At 47.2% G+C, this 19,567-nt stretch overlaps 1 protein-coding gene across 1 annotated transcript in view; it reads left to right on the top strand.

Moving 5' to 3' along the window:
• Positions 1-404: 404 nt before the first annotated feature.
• Positions 405-19,567, top strand: part of LOC128406057 (steroidogenic factor 1-like) — a 47,561-nt gene continuing 28,398 nt past the window's right edge. The window contains exons 1-3 of the mRNA XM_053373100.1: positions 405-594; positions 11,857-11,998; positions 18,393-19,126. Coding sequence (XP_053229075.1) covers positions 490-594; positions 11,857-11,998; positions 18,393-19,126 — 981 coding nt within the window. The 5' untranslated portion in view covers positions 405-489. The remainder of the gene's footprint in view (positions 595-11,856; positions 11,999-18,392; positions 19,127-19,567) is intronic.

Genomic DNA, 19,567 nt, shown 5'->3' with positions numbered 1-19,567 from the left:
TGTTGCTCCTAAGTAGCCAGTGCGCCCCGTCGGGGCCTCAAGTGCATGGAAGCCAGTCTCCAGCTGGGCTGATGAGGATGGGACGTTTCGTCTTCGGGCTGCACCAGGAGGTGGGGCAAGCGGAGATCTGCTCAAAAGGTCGCGGTGGGGGGGGGGGAAAGCACTGCCCCCATCGGGTGGGTGGGGGTTCTGACTCCCGACGCCCCACCCCATGGGTATAATGGATCCCTAACTCTCCACTCCCCAGCGCCCTCCTTCCTCGGCTGGGCGCTTCTTACTCCCGCCCATCCCCACCCCCACCTCAAGAGGCGGTGGAAGAGACTGGGCTAGCGCAGCCTCCCCGCCCAGTTATAAAGGCGGCTGCCCTCCCCTGCCCATCGGTCGGTCGGTCGGTGCCGCTGCCAGTCCGCCCTTAGGTCCCGGACCCGCCGCCACCATCACCGCCGATTAAGGCTCAGACGCTGCCCGGCTCTCCTACTTTCAGAGGAGATGATGGATTGCTCCTACGACGATGATCTGGACGAGCTTTGCCCAGTCTGCGAGGACAAGGTATCCGGTTACCATTACGGACTGCTCACCTGCGAGAGTTGCAAGGTAAGGGCCGGCCGTCGAGGGACAGCGACCCGCTCGGGACTGCCTTCCGCAGTCGAGAAAGGGGCTTAGTGGTCTTCTTCTTAGGAAGGAGAGAGGGAAGAGGTTTGAGATCAGGGATCCCCAAATTTGGACCCCCAAAAATGTTTCAGGGCAGCAGCGTGGGCTTGTGGGGTCGGATGCCCTTCTTTAAAAAAAATGCAGGCTCCCCCTTCCCCAATGAACTCCGCTCCACCCGCCGACTGAATAATGACCCCCGGATGGGATTATCATAATAAATGCCGCATTGAAAATTGGCTATCGCCCTGGGCTTCTTAACTGCAGCGCCCTAAAACACCCCAGAGCAAAACAGTCAGTGCAGAAAATTATGGTGGCGTATTTTAATACATGACGCTGGACGTGCGTATTTAAAAGAGGTTCATCTCTCGGCTAGGGATGGGGTTTACAAATATTTGCAGGGCAAAACGGTGAGTACAGGATTGAAAAGGAAATAATTAGGATGCAAACAAAATTTGAATTATTATCGCTATCACTGCTTCATGGTTATATGAAATAGTGATAACTGCTTCAGTATTATTAAAAATAATCATTAAAATTAAGCCATGCTACTAATATTAGCAACATAAATGCAAATCATTATATTGATTAAAATAGCTCCAAAATTATTGTTAAATATATTTTTCTTAAGCACTAAGCCATCCACATCGAACTCTGGATTACCCAGCGCTTCAGAACAGTATTTCATTAACCCCAGAACCTTTCCCATATTCTGTTGAAAATCCCGGTACATATTTCGACCTGTAGAAGCCGTCACTCATCTTAATTTTCTCGGGCCCATCTCTGTAGCGCAGCCCCACAACGCTCGCCCTGTAGAACCCACAATACGGCCTCAGTTCCTTTGGGGTTTTTGTTTTCGATCATTTGTGATATTTTAGAGGCCACAGGAGGACTGCGAATGTTTATCACTTCTCTTCGAACCCCGATTTTACGGATGGCGAGTTTTAAGGAGTTCGTGATCCGGCGCCCAAAATCGCATGTAACGCCGATTTGATGTCACTCCCATTCAGGAGCGATAGGTTCCCTAAGTCTGTTCCGGGGAGGGGGTGGGGGCCGGGGGGCAAATGCTTCCCCTGCGCGGCCTTTTCGTCCTTAAAACTCTTTTCGAAAAATGCGCGGTAGGAATTCTTTGGAAATCTTATCTGAGAATGAATAAAATGCTTCCGGAATAAACGAAATCGACTGGTTTGCGGGCGACTCGATCAGGAAATGTGTCCGGGAAAATGCATCCCGGTCTGGAGTTCTCAAAAGGTGATTCAATGAAGGAGATTCGTCTTTTGGGGAACCACAAGTCTTAGCAGTTAATATTATTAAAAAACTGAACCTAGGGGAGCTTTTGGCGGTTGGGGATCTGGGGACGCTTTCCGGTGAGCAGCATGTGCACGTTGGGGTGTGGATGTGATGGCAATTATTTTCCAAGAAAGTGCCTTGTAGATTTTTAGGCGCGGGAAAATATATGGCTGCGCGAAAGACGCCCGAGGACCCTGCGCGCCTCTTTCCCTGGAGTCGAGGGGGTGAACCAAATGGAGCCCCGGAGCGCTGCACTCGGCCCTTCTGTGCAAAAGGCCTAGTGGTGCTCAGGACCAGACCCGGCTGGCCCGCTCCGTCCTTCTCTCCAGGAACGGGTTTGCACCAAACAGGGTCTCCGGAGGCCGCCAGAGGACGGTGCTCGGCAGGGGCCCCTGCTGGGAAGGGCCGCTTTGCAAGCGGTGGGTGCGAGAAGGGTTAGGGAGAAATTGGGGGGGGGGTGAGGCGAATATTGCCCTCCACCCCACCCCCCAAATGATGACACCCAGCAAGGGCATCCCTTTAAAGTGAGGTTACAGGGAACCAGGCAGAGGGCCTTCTCGGTAGTGGCGCCCCCCTGTGGAACGCCCTCCCATCAGATGTCAAGGAAATAAGCAGCTATCTTATTTTTAAAAGACATCTGAAGGCAGCCCTGTTTAGGGAAGTTTTTAATATTTAAAGCTGTATTGTTTTTAACACTCCATTGGGAGCCGCCCAGAGTGGCTGGGGAAACTCAGCCAGATGGGCGGGGTATTATTATTATTATTAATAATAATAATAAAATAAAAATAAAAATGTCTGTTCTTGGTCATTTTTCTGCTTTGTGGATTTATTTATGTGCCGGGTGAGGGAAGACATTATTCTGTTTTTCTTCGTTCAGTTCGGTTTAGTTTCTTTCCAGTTCCCCGTCCTCCCTTGCTGTCTCTAAAGGTGTTTTTGCTTGCTTGCTTGCTTGTTTTGAGACGGTGCTTTTGAGATTCCCACCTTAATGGTAGGATCAAGGAAGGTGGGGGAGGGAGAGGCCCAAAGACGGAAGCCTCAGTTTACCAGGATGTGTCTCGGGGTATGTCTGTCACATTTGTCGTGAGGCTCCCACAAAGGAAGGGCAAGGTCCATGGAGTCTCTTCAAACTTCCGGAGGTGCCCCCCATCATGTGTGTGTGTGTGGGGGGGGGAATCGGCAGCTCCAGCTTGAAGGCCCGGCCGCCCCCACCCTCACCACCAGGGAAAGGTAGATGCGCTTTCCCTGGGGGACTGATAATGCCCTAAGCGCCTTGCAGGGGTGGGTGGGTTGCCAGTTAGGTCCTGTGAGAAACTCTAGTCTTAAGAAACATCTGCCACCCTGTCTAAGTCTCTTGCTGGAAAAAGTGTATTCCTTCACTTACACTTCAGAATTATAATTAGAATTATTAAATGTATTGCTCACTCTTCACCAGTAGGTCCCAGGGCGGCTTACAACAATCTGAAATTCAGAATTAACAATTGTGTGGTAAGCCGGCACTGCTCCCCCCCCCCCCGTGGTTCTTGCAGTTTAACATCCTGGCTGAAGGTTAGATTCCAGGAGGCAGAATATGACAGGGCATGGGGTATCTGCAGACAGGTGCCAGGGCTGAAGCGAGGGGGCCTGGGCAGTGGAGCCAACTGAGGAACCGTGCCCATCTTGCATTCTGAGAAGAGGCGCGCTCTTGAGGCTCCCTTTCCCCAGGGTGAGGCCACCTCTTCTAGGGATTCATCCCTGGAGCTGAGCCGCCCCCCCTGTTCTGAGTCGAAGATCTTTTTATTTAATTGCCTGAGGTTGTGACGTCATCGGCGGCATGCAGAAGTTCACAAGACAAAATGACTTGCGGAAATGTGCTTTATTTAAAATAAGCACAATATAATGTGATTCTTCTCCTTATGTGGAGGTGGTGATGGTGATGGTGATGTGATGGAATTGGAATAATAATAAGAAAAAATTATTTTTACCCCACCCATTTAATTGGGTTGCCCCAGCCACTCTGTGGGTGGCTTTCAGTATATATATAAAAAATAGTAAAACACAGTAAAACATTACACCTTATAGAGCTTCCCTATACAGGGTTGCCTTCAGATGTTTCCTAAATGTTATATAATTACTGATCTCCTGATGGGAGGGTGTTCCACAGGGCAGACGCCACTACCGAGAAGGCCCTCTGTCTGGTTCCCTGTAGCTTCGCTTCTCACAGTGAGGGAACTGCCAGAAGGCCCTCAGAGCTGGACCTCAGAGTTTTGGGTGCTTGTCGCCCCTCCTTGATAGGAGTCAGGGAGGTGGAGATGGTGGGGGCCAGAATGGGACAGCTTGATTAGATGCTAATTATATTGGAGCTGTGGTCCCCAAAGGGGTCCCTGGCTTCCCAATTCTCCTCTGCCCCAGTCAGCATGGCCACCGGACTGGTTAGGGGTGATGGGAGTTGTACCCTTTGCTATCAAGTGCTTGGGTCCAGGGTGCTCCGGTTATTGTCCCTGCTCAGCCCTGAAACTCTCCCCGGTTGTGCCACATTTCCCTCCTCCTCTCACCGTTGCTCCATTCCTGCTTTGCTCAAACGTCTCCCTCTTCCATTTCTGAGCTGCCTCATGTGGATATGATATGATATGATATGATATGATATGATATGATATGATATGATTTCACTCCTGGTGCGATGTGTAGTCTGCATGTAGTTCCAAACTGTGATAATTTACAACAGGTACTTTATAATAAGCAAACATCCAAACGTGGAAACTATTATTTTATTTTAAAAGCCACATGTTCGATCTCCAGCTTTTCTAAGTAGCGCTGGGAATGACCCCTGCCCGTGAGCTCTGCTGCCAGTCCATACAGGCAGTGTTGAGTCAGGTGAGCCAAAGTTCTGCCTAGGTATGAAGCAGATTTCCATTTTCCTGAACTGCTAAGACCAAAAAAATTAACATGGTATAAGCTTCTTCATCAGATGCATATGGGGACATGACTCTTGGGTTGTGGTATTGTTTAGAGATTGTTGTTGTTGTTTATTGTTTATGACTACTTTGGAATGTTTGTAATTGTGTGGGTTTTTTACATGTTGTAAGCTGCCTTGAATATGGTTTTAACTTTGGAAAGGCAGCACACAAATAAAATGATTGAAAGACAGAGAGAACGTTAATTGTGAAATCAGAGGGAAATTAAATGGATTTATGATTACTCATAGTATCACTATCATCTTACAAAGGGCCCCAAAGTATCTATCAGCTGTAAAGACAAAAACAGTCTATGCCCACAGACTCACCACCAGAGAGACATGGCACAAAAGAAATAAACAAGGAGGAAGGCAGAGGAAAGCAAGTGTTGGAGCAGTTGCTTCCTGACTGGCCCACGGATGGGGCCAGGTTGGTCTCCCCTTTGCAGTATTGCTGTTCCTTGAACAGTCCTTCAGATACCCGTGATAAAGGATGCAAAAATGGTTACAGTCACCCTTCCCAGAGCAGAGTTGATGATCATAATGCTTTGGTACATGTGTAGTGGGATACACTCTCTCTCTCTCTCTCTCTCTCTTTTTTAAGAATGATATTTATTGAAAATTTAAAATTACAGAAAGAAATGAAAAAGGGGGGGGGGAGAAAAAAGGAATTAAACAATACAAGTCAATAAAAAGAAAAAATAGAACAAAACACACAATACATCAAAACAAAAAACAAAAACAAAAAAAATGAAAAACAAATCCAATATTCCCATATCTTTATCTTTCATCAACTTGTTTCATCGACCTCCTCACACCTCCCTTTTTTGTATTCTAGTTATTAATTATTTCAGCAAATCCTTTCCATCTTTCACTATATTCTGTCATTTAATTGTCTTAATTTATTTTAACCTTATCTTACCATAAAAAGCCCTAAAACTTAAAACTTATTTGTACATAACTCCTTATAGCATTTCTACTAAAGCCAAATAATTTCATTCCAACATTTTTCTAACACTCATTAATTTTACAACATTTCTCTAAATAAATTTTTTAACTTTCTTCCAATCTTCATCCACCATCTCTTCTCCCTGGTCTCGGATTCTGTCAGTCCTTTCTATCCATTCCATCTAGTCCATCAACCTGGTGATCTTCTGTCCGAGGCTCTTAACTCTTTTCCATGTCCCTTCTGCAGATCTTCTTCATATTTATACCTGCACTTTACTTTGTCTTCTGCTGATCTTGTTCTTAATTTCCTTCCTTTGTCACTGAGGAGTAGATCTCGGGGAGACTCCAACCTAACAATGTCTTTATCCCTTCTCTACAGGTCAGCTCATTCTCCATAGTCAGCACTAAAATCCAAAAGATATTTCAAAGCATGTTTCAAAGTCCCTCCAAAGTTAAAGGCCCCCACAACTCCAATCTCCCCCTGGCCCAAAACCAGATCCCAGAAGCCAGAACATCCCTGCGTAGGGGGATCTATCCAACTTCCCATCTCCAATCCAAACGGGACTCCATCTCTCCAAATCTGGTTTTCTCCAGATTTGGTCATCAGAGACAACAGCTTATGTTTCTGCAAGACCACGGCTCTCTCAACTTGTATTACTTGAGGTTCAACAACAACCTCCTCCTTTGTCTTCTCCACAGCTTGCCCTGTCAAAGCTGATTCCTGGGTCAGTTCCTGAGTAGTTTCTGTATAGGTGTTCACTTTTTGTCCCCCATCAGTCATTTTTTTGTCCAAAATTGTCAATTGCAGTCGTCATCAAATCCATCTTCTCATGAAGCTGTTCCAATAAAGCACTTGTCTTGCAAAAAGCAATCACTAAGGCTTCTTCTGTCCACATTCTTGTCCAAGGTCAATGTCTAGTTCTCACGATCTTAATCTCTACAGCTGGAGAGTTCCCCAGCTCCACTCCAACAACAGTTTCAAAAGCTCCCTCTAGGGGAAACAATTTCTATTTGTATCCGTCCTTTTAAAAGCAGATCCAGCAACAAAATTACTTTCGTTTTTCAAATATTTTGCTCCTTTTGAGTGCAAAAGGAAACATTGGAATCAACATGTTTCTCTTATTTAACTATCTGTCAACATACGTTTTATTCACAGTCAATGAACTTTCCCAAAACGTCTGTCTTCCTGGCAGCCCGTTCCCAGGTTCAAAACAGTGGAAATTTATCTTTCTTTACTCTCTCTCCTGCAGGCTTAAACAATCTAAAATTTCCCCCCTCTTCTCCTGCTTCCAAGGGGGGTTTAGTAGTTTTAGCCGATGGAGATTTAATCCTTTACAAAAGACTTTCCAGACTTTAGCTTGCAATGTCTTTGCTTCAATCTATTTACAAAAGCGGAAGGTGGACTTCCTGTTTAGAGCCTTCCCGCTTCGGTGCCAAATTAAGATGTTTAATAGTCCAATTTTCCGTTCTACTCATGGGTAGTTGTTTAAAGTCCAATTGTCCACAGGAAAAAGTCAGCGCTCTCCGGCAACAGCAATGCGGCTTCACTCCGTGAAAAGAGCAGTCGATTCGAAGCACCGCGCCACTCACCCCACGTTGCTCTGGATCCCCGAAACCGGGTTTCCCCGCGAGTAGGGGAGGCGCAAAAGGTGCCAGCCGAATCCCACGTCCACAGGCTTCTCCCGCCTGTGGTTTTTGATGGGTCTCCGCCTCGCCGTGGCGGTCCAGACCCTAATTTCCACGAAGCGGATTCCTCCCGATCAGAGGAAATCCGCCATTGCCGGAGGCGCTAACCCGGAAGTCCCACTCTTACACTTATTCAGGTCTCCCGATTCCACCCTGCCGCTTTCCCAGTTGCCCCCCTTGTGTCCCAAAGAGCGCCAGAGGGAACTGGGTTTTGAGACAAGGAGCAGAGCTAGCTATCTAAACACATTTAAAAGGACACAGAATGTTAATTGGCTGAATGCCTGGCTGAAGTAAAACATTTTCGCCAGGCGCCACAGATATGTATTGGAGGCGACAGCCGAGCCTCCCTGGGGAGAGCATTCATTTTTTTTTTAATGATATTTATTCAAAGTTTCATCAATACATAAAAAATCCCCAACCCTAGCCCAAAAATAAAAAATAAGATAAAAAGAAAAAATACAAATCTCCAATTACAATTTTCCATTTGCTTAATTCTTGAACCTCCTCACACCTCCCTTTTTGTATTCTAGTTTAATTCGTTATTTCAGCAAATTCTTCCCATATTTCTCAATTTTAATTTAAATAGTTAATCATCACACTCTATCTTATTTATTAATCAACATAGCCTTTCCCTCTTTTAATATAATCTATTATTCAATTTACCTTACTCCATTTAACCTTATCTTATGTTAAAAATCTTAAAATTTCAAAAACACAACACATTCATGCATTTCTCCTTAAAAACATTTCTACTAAAGCCAATTTAGTTCCCTTCCGGCAAAATCCCTCAAATTTCAATAATATTGCATTAATTCCAAAGTTAACATAAAAAATTCCCTTCATATTTCTAATTTTCATCCAACGTCCCTTCTTCCTGGTTTCGGGTCATATCAGTCCTTTCTGTCCATTACTTAGTCCATCAATCTGGTGTTCTGATGTGCGAGGCTCTTAAGTCTCTTCTAGGCCCCTTCTGCAGATTTTTTTGTTCTTGTTTGTACTTACGCAGTTCTTTGTCTATTGTTAGTTTCTGGGGGAGTGGGTCTCCGGAGGGTTCCATCCAGTAATAATTTCCATTTTTCTTCATCTGATTGTCTCCTTCCCCCCAGTTCCACTCCCAATCCTCATCTTTGTAGTCCAAAAAGTATTTGTCCAAGTAGTTGTTCACCTGTTTCAGAGTCCCACTAGAGTAGAAAGCTTCCTTGACTTCAAATGTTTCCCAGCACTCTCCAAATTCAGTCTTCCAAGGCAATAGCTTTTGTTCCTGTAGAACTTTAGATCTTACCATTTGTGTTGTATAGGGAATAGCTACTACCTCTTCTTTCTCCATCTGCCCTTGAACTTGCCTTGTCAAGCCGGATTCCTGAGTTGATCGCTGTGTAACTTCTTTATCCTTGTTCCCTGTTAAATCATATTCACTGGCCACAGCACTCATAAAGTCCAATTTTTCATTCATCAGGCTCATTTTCCCGGACAGCTGCTCCAGCAGAGCATTAGTCCTGTCAAGGGCAGACGCCAGAGCTTCCTGCCAAGACATTTCTGTTCAAAAACAAGGTCAAACGGCTGTTCCCACGGTCCAAAACCTCACATATATAAGCTGAAACCGCAAACTGACAGGCTCCCTCTAGGGGACACAATTTCTATTTGTATCCATTTTTCAGGAAAGTATCAAACAAAGAAAGTTACTTTCGATTTTCAAAGTCCTTTCAATTTCAAATACTTTGTTTCTTTAAAGAGCAGAAATGCAAAAGGTGGCGTTGAAGTTAGTTTGTTTCTCTTTTCTTTTATTTTTTCTATCTGTCAAAATACTCCACTTTCAATCAATGGACGTCTCAAACAGATTCTGTCCCGATACCCCGTCCCCAGGTTTGGGACGGTAGAAACTTATATTCCTTCTCTCACTTCCTGCAGGATTAAACAGTCAAATCCCCCCCCCCCTTTTCTCCTGCTTCCAAGGGGGGTTTGTTGATTATGGGTGCAGGAAATTTCCAACTTTAAACAGACTTTTTAAGCTATTAGGTTGCAAGGTCTTTGCTTTAATCCGTATACAAGAACGGGTGGCGGACTTCCTGTTTACACCTTCCCGCTTCGTGCCTAATTCATAAAATTTGCAGGTTCTTAATCCGATTCTCCGTTTTTACTCACGGGTACTTGATTTAGAGTCCAAATGTCATCAGGAAAAAGTCAGCGCTCTCCGGAGATGGCTGCGCGGCTTCCCTCCATGGAAATAGCGATCGGTTCGATGCACCGCGTTGCTCACCCCACTTCACTCCCGAGCCCCCAAAATGGGTTTCCTCGTGAGTAGGGGAGGCGCTCTTGGTGCTCTGCCAAACCCCACGGTCCCAGGCTTCCTCCGCCTGGGATTTCTAGCGGGCCCCCGCCTTCGCCGCGGCGGGAAGCCCCAATTTCCACGGAGCCCGTTTCTCCGGTCGGAGGAACTCCGCCATTCGCTGATGGTGCTAACCCGGAAGTCCCCTAGGGAGAGCATTCAGCAAGCGGAGAGCCACCACTGAAAAGGCCCGTTCTCCTACTGCAGCTCTCCGGGTCTCCAGTGGAGGGGGCAAACGAAGAAGGGCCTCAGGTGGTACAGTCTTCTCCCTCCTGCACCCGAGCTTCATCTGTGTCGGGTTCACCGTGAGTTCCTCAGAATCATAGGCTCTGCTCTGGAAGGTCTGGCATATTTACTGTACTAAAGCGAGAGTTATAATAATAATAATAAATTTTTATTTATACCCCACCCTTCCCAGTTCAGAAAACTGGGCTCAGGGCGGCTAACAACAAATTTAAAACACTTAATTGAGGCAACAAAAAACAGCTTAAAATACAGTATAAAACGTGAATAACAATAAATTCAGAATTCAAAAATCAATTGGGGGGGAAATCCATCCAACAAACATTAGATGATCACCAGGGCTAGCTGGCTGAGTTAGTCCTATTTGGGCCAGCGAGGAGACCAGGGGAGAATGAGCTGTGGGATCCCAGAGCAGGTAATCTTCATAAAAAGGGGAGGGGGAGGGAAGGAAGGGGAATAAAAGATTAGGCTAAGTTCAGATTGAGAGCCAGGTGGAATAGCTCTGTTTTACAGGCCCTGCGGAAGGAATTAAATCCTGCAGGGCCCTGGTCTCATGGGACAGAACATTCCACCAGGTCGGAGCCATCACTGAGAAGGCCCTTGCCCTGGTGGAGGATAATCTGACTTCCTTAGGGCCCAGTGTGGGAATGTTCAGGGATGCAGGAGAGGATATATTGTCTGATTATATCCTTATCCAACTTGTGTTAACAAGTTCCCCAAGTTCAGCAGAGTAACACATTCCCCTTTATTTTAAGTTTGCAACGGCAGCATTTGCTCAGGCTCGCTAAAGCCTCTATAATAACTGTTCTGGTAATTTCGTCTTATTCCCTCATAAAATAGAAGAGACGACACAGTCTTTTACAAAAGTATAAAAAGAGTTTACTCACATTCTGTTCACATTCAGATCCCAGAAGGCAGACTTAGCTTAATGAAGTAACATACACTTGGAATCTATCTCTTAAGAAGACAGTCCCTTTGTCCTCTCTTGGGAAGCCAAGAGGGCATCTTTGGCTTAGTAGATGTTGTGTCTTCGATGCATGTGGTGAAAGAGAGAGAGATGGCTGCCCTGCCCTGTGCTTTTGTCATTACCTGCACAGGTGAGGCCACACCCACCTCTAGTCATATGCAGAGGAAGTCTGTCCCAGCCCAGAAGGAAACAGGAAGTTTACCTGCTGGCTGGACAAACATCCCTCCCCATGTGTAAACATGTTCACTCTAGGAATGTTGTACTTGACTGCTCTTGTGTTTCACATCCCACACCCAGGACCTCTAAACTATGATTATTCATGGACCTTAAGGACCTCTGCGGGGCATACCAGGAGAGGTGATCCCGTAAACAGTTCCACTGGGCATACTCAGAGAGCATTTTTGAATTCTCCTCCCAAGTGACAGCTGCTTTGGGCAGGGTGGGGTCTTCAAGGTGAGGAGTGTGGGACCCACCTGTGATCCCCGTTTCTGGGGAATTCTTCGCACTTCCAGACTCCTTGAACTTCTCACACTTTCCCCGCACATTTTATTAAGATGTGGTGTTAAGATGTTAAGAACGGTGGACTCATAATCTGGTGAACCCGGTTCGCTTCCCCGCTCCTCCACATGCAGCTGCTGGGTGACCTTGGACTAGTCACACTTCTCTGAAGTCTCTCAGCCCCACTCACCTCACAGAGTGTTTGTTGTGGGGGAGGATGGGAAAAGGAGATTGTGATAAAGCGGGATATCAAATCCAAACTCTTCTTCTTCTTCTTCTTCTTCTCCTCCTCCTCCTCCTCCTCCTCCTCCTCCTCCTCAGGGGTTCTTCAAGAGAACGGTGCAGAATAACAAGCACTACACGTGTATGGGGAGCCAGAATTGCAAGATCGACAAGACACAACGCAAGAGGTGTCCCTATTGCCGGTTCCAGAAGTGCCTTGTGGTGGGCATGAAACTCGAAGGTGACTCCAGTTGGCATAGTCTTGGGCGGGCGGGAGGGGGTGAGTCTTTGCAACACAGAAGGTAGGTGCTGACGGGAAAGTGCCTTCTGCCAAGTGGGTGGGGGAGGGATCCTGACATGCAGCCTATGTCCTGGATGCTGCTGCCTCTGAGCTAACCACGGCCAGGAGGGCTTCATCTCCAGCCCAAACAAGATGTGGGGACGTGAGACTTGACGTGGGCGGGAGTGGGTGGAAGGACTGGTGATTTGACTCCTACCAGCCATTTTCTTCCTCGTTCCCCCTCTTAACCCCTGTTGCTTTTCTACCTCTGAGGGGGCGGGGAAGCAAAACATATAGGTATACATGCATTTCTTGCCTAGAATGCAAAACCTTCCCTGGCCAGGACGTGTGCCTCCACACACAGCGTCCACCCAAACAACAGTGCCAGGTGGTTTAAAAGAGACTTTTTGCGATCTGCTTCCTTTATATCTTTAGCCTCTTTCCCCTCTACCCACCCCGTCCCCTAGTAATCCCCCCTTCTCCTTCTGCTGGGTTTCCATGTGTCCCGTGTGGGTCTCTAGAAGAAGGGCAGGGACCTTACCCTGCAAGGACTCTTGGAAGTGAGACCATGTAAAATGTAAAGGAGCTGAGTGCTTTCTTCTGTCAAGCTTAGTTGCAAGCCACAATATCCTTATTACTATTAATTCAGTGTTCCATTTGAGTGGAGGCCCCCTAAGGCCGTTATCATTGGGAAAGTCGGATAATGATGACAGTATTCTTGTGGTTCCTCAGGAGCCAGTGATGGTAATCAACCTGGAAGGCTTTAAAAGAGGATTGGACGAATTCATGCAGGATGATAAGGCTATCAATGGCAGCAATGCTTTCAGACGTGCTCAGATCCTGCTTGCATGTTTCCCATAGGGGTATCTGGGTGGCCACTGTGAGAACAGGATGCGGGGCTGGATGCCCCCCCCCGGCTTGGGCTCCTCTTATGTTCTTGAGGCAAAATGCCTGTGCAGCCTCTTCTGACGCTCTTATGTCCAAAGAGCGTTTCGTGCCCGCCGCCCCACCTGCGTCATAATGCTGACTCTTTGAGAAACGGCTAGCAATAGGGCGATAATTAAATCTGATAGGAGTCCCTCCCCACGTCTCATTGCCCAGGCCCAATTCCTGATGCTCGGTGCGCTTTGCTGGAGAAGTCCTGAAAAAAATCCACATTTATTTTTATATTGCTTTTAAAACCTGACTTTCCAGCTCTGTTTCCACTGAGTGAGCTGAAGATTGGTATATTTCCCATTTAGAGTCTAGCAATTAAAAAGCCGCAGTACCGATTCAATGCACACTATTTGCTGGTACTCCCAGTTTAAAACCCGACTTTCCAGCTCTGTTTCCGCTGCTGCTGCTGCTGCGGGTTGCTGTCTTGTTCGTGGGGACCTTCTTGCCTTGGAGAGCTGAGGGCTGCCTGTAGCTTGCAGCGGTGTGGCAGCCTGGAGAGCAGGATGGGGCAGCGGCTTTGAACGACATAAAGTGAAAGCAAATTCCTCCATGGGGTGGTCCCGCGGGAGGCTGCTCCACAGCATAGTAGTCTAGGTCTGGAAGGACACGTGTCTCCGGGAACCAATTGGGGTTTCAAATAATAAAAACAAGATAAAAATAAACACACAGAGAGATCATATGAGAGCCATCTTCAAATACATAAAGGGCTGTCACATGGAAAATGGACCATGCTTGTTTTCTCCTGCTCCGGAGGGTAGGACCCGAACCCATGGTTTCAAGCGACAAGAAAGGAGATTCATTCAGACTCAGCATCAGGAAGAAATTTCTGACAGCCAAAGCTGTTCGACAGTGGAAGGGTCTCCCGTGGGAGGTGATGGTCTCTCCTTCCTCGGAGGCTTTGAAGCAGAGGTTGGAGAGCCACCTGTCAGGGGTTCCGTAGTTGTGATTCCTGCACTGCGGGGGTTGGGCTAGACGACCCTTTGGATTCCTCCCAACAAAGCCCAAGTAAAGACTACCAATTTTATCAGATCATTAAGGCTAGTTCCATAGTTGCCAGGCTTGCGATGAGGGTTGTCTTGAAAATGATGGTTCTGTTGCCTATGTCATAAAGGAATGCCAAATCATATAAAGTGTCCGGAGGTTCTACTCGTCTTCAAAATCTCAGATATGTGTGCTTCTCTCCATTAAAGCTGTATTCCAGAGTGTGTGGTACAAAGTGTCCAGTGTAAGATTTTGGGCTGTGTTCCACTGAGTTGCAATTATTATTATTAATATTAATTAATTACATTTCTAGACTGCCCTTCATCCGAGGATCACAGGGCAGTGTACAATATAAAATCACCAAAAAATACATCCCTTAGTAACAATTAAAAAACAATGTCCCCCCACAGTTTAAAAGGCCACAGATGATGATGGTGATAATTATACCCCACCCATCTGGTTTGGTTTCCCCAGCCACTTTGGGTGGCTTAGCATATCTAAAAACATAATAAAATTAGCCAAAGGCCTGGCTGAAGAGGAATGTTTTTGCCTGGCACTTAAAGATATGTAGAGATGGCACCAGGCTAGCCCCCCATGGGGAGAGTATCCCACAAGTGGGGAGCCACCACAGGAAAGGCCCCTTCTCATCTTGCCGCCCTCTGGATCTCTCGTGGAGGGGCCACATGAAAAAGGGCCTCAGAGCTTATGGATAGAAGCGGTCCTTGAGGAGTGGTGCTCCTGAGCCATTTAAGGCTTTATAGGTCAAAACCAGCACTGAATTGGGCCTGAAAACTAAGTGGCAGCCAGTTGAGCCACAGTTGGCATTATATGCTCAAACTGTCTTATTCATGGTCATATATAAGACCAATTCTTTTGACAATATATTTACATTTGTATCATCAAAAATATTCAGTAACATTAATTTTGGGCAACGAACAATAGTTTCTTTAGCAATATTTATCATTTATCATTCATGTCAAGAATAAATTCCAAAAATCTTGCACCAAATTACAGTAAATGATAATATGTACGAAGTTTATTGCAGTCCCTCCAACTAGTAGGTGATAAAGAAGGAAATACAGTACTTTTGACATTTGCAAAGGAGTGCAATACCATCTGTGAAATAATTTCAAGGAGTTTTCCCCAAAAAAATCTGGAAGCAGATTTTAAGAACTGTGATTCCCAAATTTTATTCCCGTCCTTCCTAAAAAATATCCCCATATTTGTGTGCAAATATATAGTTCCCATATCTTTTTGAGGGGTTCCATAGATCCATTGATAACCTACATTAAGCAATATAGAGTATAATTAAAATCTAATCCTTTCTCTGCTCTACCAATTATAATTTTCAAATTTTGTTAAGGGTGATTGTCCCTTCACCATTTCCAGTTGCACATACAGACTCAGACATGCTTATGGGTGAGCTGTGTGATAAGCCAGTGGAGATAGGGTTTTCGTGTATGTGTGCGGGAGATACTTTGTACATGCTCAGAAGCACCCTCTACACATATCCCAAGGCATGTGGATGAAAGCAGGCAGTGCCAAGAAGGCGTGTCTGTGTGTTTGTTTGGGCACTAGGGGTATACCAATTTCCTGTATCATAATGGGATGCACTTTTGCTTAAAAACACTGAAAAAGGGACTAATTATTCTCAGTTATGGAAAAAGTTTGCCCTGAAATGAAAAGTTGGAAACACTGTATATGTAAAGTTACTACTCATAACTATCAGCACTTCTAAAAACTTCATGGAACTGTTTATAACTTTTACAGCTGCCTGGAACTTCCTAAAACTGTGGCGAATGTTCAAGAAGAATCCAAATATTGGTCTATAGGGAAAGATTTTTGGGCAAACAACTAAACTTCTTAATTTTTAATATTTCTTTCTGTGGCAATATACAATTGTGGTTGGAGAAACCCAGCTGGATGGGCAGGGTATAAATATAATCATAATCATAATCATTACAATGTCACACAAGATCCTCAATTTATTCTCAGCAATAGAAGTGATGAACCATGTATGAAACATTGTACATGTATTAGAAAATTTGCAAGCTCTATTTTTCCTGTATACATGCTATGCATAATACATTATACAGTTACATATACCAAAATTGATGTATTGATTTCAGGGTGACCTTTTTTCAAAAGGTTTGGAAATGACAGTTCATTCCTTTGTAAAAAGTTCATCTAACTAAGCTACAGGAACATGAGGTTGTAAAAAAGTTCTAACCCTAGCAGACACTTCCCTTTCCAAAGATCCCAGGGGAAAGGAATAAAAATAATATTAAGATCTGTTTTTTGTTTAAATCCCAGCAGTCCGGACATTTATTCCGGCAGGTGCTCAGCTTTTTCTACCATTGCAAGGAAATAGCCTCCTATCCTGAGCAGTACCGAGTGTCTCGGCCACGATCCCGACTCACTGGAGTCCCTTGGGCACGCCCATCGTGCAGAACCTGGCTGGCTGGAACCCCTCTGATAGCAGGCGCCATGGGGGGGGGGAGATCTGCTCGGTGGTGAAGTGCCCCCACTTTGCATGCCAAAGGCTCCAGGTTCAATCCCTGGCACCCCCACCCCCCTTAAAAGGACCCTTGGCCGGAGAGCTGGTGCCAGCACAGCAGACAATACCGGTGGGTTAGATGGACACCAGTGTCCGCCAGATTCTTCTGTTCTGTGCTTTGGCGGAGCAGGTGTGATGAAACCTTGGGCCTCACCCCGGAGGTTTCTGAGCTACAATTCCCCTCAGCCCCAGCTGATGGTGGTTGATGGGAGTTGTAGTCCAAAATATTTCTTTGTTTGCATTTGTATCCCACCTCGTTCTCCCAGGAGTTTAAGGTGGCAGAGGTACAGGGTTCTCCCTTCCCGATTGAATCCCATCGCAGCACTCTCTAGCAATACCATTGCAGTGCCTTTGAGTGCATGCAGAGTGCCCATACCCTGTGATGCCTTGCGACTGGCCTTCACGTGGCTTTATCCACCAGGGGTCGCCGCGAGGGGCGGAGAAGGGCTATAGTTCAGAAGGTCCCAGGCTTAGTCCCCAGGGACATCTCCAGCAAGCAGGGCTGGGAGAAGACTATGAGGAGATGCTGCCAGTCAGTGGAGACAATTCCGAGCTCTATAGACCAGGAGTCTCTGACTTGGCAAAAGGCAACTGCCCCACGTTCTTCTGTTCTTCTATTATTCTGCATGGAGCAAATGGGCGCACGAAAAAGGGAAGGAAAGAGAAGGAGGGGCACACATTCCAACACAACTCCCTGGTTAGATGCTATTTTTTCATTCATTACTTGCATTTATATCTCCTCTTTTCCTCGGAGAAGCTCAATGTGACATCCACGTAGCGTCCAGAGTGGCGCAATCTAATCCCAACGACAACCCTGTGAGGTAGGCTAGGGTGACAAACTTGTCCAGGGGGCAAACTCGTATGAAATATTGTGGGAGGGCAGGTAAGCCCCTTCCTGCACACACATCACATCACTTGAGTAGCAATGCCCATCAACCGGGGGGGGGGAGCTGTCCCCCTCGAATATTTTGTTAGGGGGTGGACAAAGGAACCTCGACCCCTAGGAGTTGGTTTCTATGGGCTGGCCTCTAATGCCACACCCAGGGAGCTTCGAGGCCGAGTGGGAGGATTTGAACCCAGGTCTCTCCCAGGTCCTAGTAAACTAATCACTATGCCACTATGACAGCAATTTTGGATGGCCTTGGGGTGTAGTGGTTTTTTTAGCTTCTCTTTTAGCACGTCCCATGGCGCTGCCTGGACTGCTAGTGGCGCGACCAAAACTCGGGCCGTCTCGAACACCTCGGGCTCGCAGAGGCTGAGGAATAGGCCCCACTTACGCTCCTCTGACCCTTCCGTCAGCTCATTTGCTTGGAGGCAGCAGCCGAACCGAGCAAGATAGGAGTCCCATGATTCAGAGGCTGGGGCAAATGGCAGTAGAGGCACGAGTGAAGCCATGGTTCCGATGCCGACGTGGTGGGCGATGGATGGAACACAGTGCTCTAGCCAGTATGGTCAGCTCTGAATTGGGTTCTGTTCAGTGATTTTGCTCAGTGAGTGTCCAAATGTGGCTGTGCTCTGATGTCCATCTGATCCCATCCCCGTCGCCAGTATTAAATAGTGGGTGGACATAGCAGACAACACAGAGATTTCTCCAAGTAGTTCTTTATAAGTAAGCTGGAACTGAACTGAACAGCAAACAGCTCAGCCGGCCTGCTTTTATAGGCAGCCGGCTGTCAACATTGTAACAACAACAGCCCAGGGTTTCCCACCTAAATTAACTTACGTGGACCTGAGTGAAAACTATATACACAATACCCCTGTTGGCCAGGGTGAGAACTTCAATACATAACACTGGGCCTTCCTGGCCGGATTTTGTCTGACACCTTTTCCCCGCTTTCTCTCCCTTTGCCCCTTCTTCTCCTCCCTCCCTCCTCCCTCCAGCCGTGCGTGCCAACCGCATGCGGGGTGGCTGGAACAGGTTCAGGCCCATGTACAAGCAGGACCGAGCCATGAAACAGCAGAAGAAGGCGCTGATCCACGCCAACAGCTTCAAACTGGAGACGGCGGCCCAGCCGCCCATCGTGTCCCCGGTGCAGGCGGTGGAGGAGTCCGGCGGGCTGTTGGCCTCACTGCACGGCCTGAACCAACACCACCAGCCTGAGGTGGCAAAGGGGCTACCCCCACCCAGCAGCAGCAGCTCCAGCAGTGGCGGTGGCAGCGGGATAAGCAGCTCCACCGCCATAACGCCCATTGACTATGAGTGCAGCTCCTACGGGACGCCCGCGCTGGCCATGCCGGTGCCCTCGGGTCACGGGCCGCTCTCAGGTTACCACTACCCGCCCTTCGCCAGCTGGGCCATCAAGCCTGAGTTCCTGGACCCATACGTGATGCATCCAAACGAGGCAGCCCCGCCGTACCCCTACCCAGAGGTCTACCCCAGCGGCGGCTCCCCAGCCACTGGGGCCGACATGCCTGACATGATCCTGAAGTTGCTGGAGCAGGAGCCCGACGAGGTGCAAGTCAAGGCCTGCATCCTGTCCTGCCTGCAGGAGGAGGAGAGCAAGGGCCTCCACAACAAGCTCAGTGCCTTTGGCCTCATGTGTAAGATGGCAGATCAGACCCTCTTCGCCATCGTGGAGTGGGCACACAGCTGCATCTTCTTCAAAGATCTGGAGGTGAGAGGGGGGGGCTGTTGCTTTTCACGGGGCGGGGGATGAACCCTGAGAGGAAATGGCTTCCCACGACCTACATCTCCCCGACTTGGACATGTTTCCTGCGGTTGCTTTATTTGGTCCTGGGGGTGGGGGTGGGTGGTGAGGAGGAAGGTTGAACTGTGGCTGGAGCTGGCTGAAGCGAGGCCTGCTTTGAGCACGTGCAGAGCTCAATGGTTAGAGTGTCAGACTAGGAAAAAGTTAACAGTAGATTGGGAGCAAAATTCTCTTAGCAGTCTGTCCTGAAATGATGACGAACTTAACACCAGTGTGTACCTCACAGCATACCGGTAGTTTTGAGGATAAAATAGAGGGGAGGCCAAGGTAGAATATAAATCTGATATAACAGTAAAAGGCGGGTTAGGCAAATGCGTGGGGTGTAAGGTGAACAGTGGCTACTTGCCA

This window comes from Podarcis raffonei, chromosome W, assembly GCF_027172205.1.
Source record: "Podarcis raffonei isolate rPodRaf1 chromosome W, rPodRaf1.pri, whole genome shotgun sequence".
In the NCBI taxonomy this organism is placed as follows: domain Eukaryota; kingdom Metazoa; phylum Chordata; class Lepidosauria; order Squamata; family Lacertidae; genus Podarcis; species Podarcis raffonei.
This window is presented reverse-complemented; position numbering and strand designations above follow the sequence as displayed.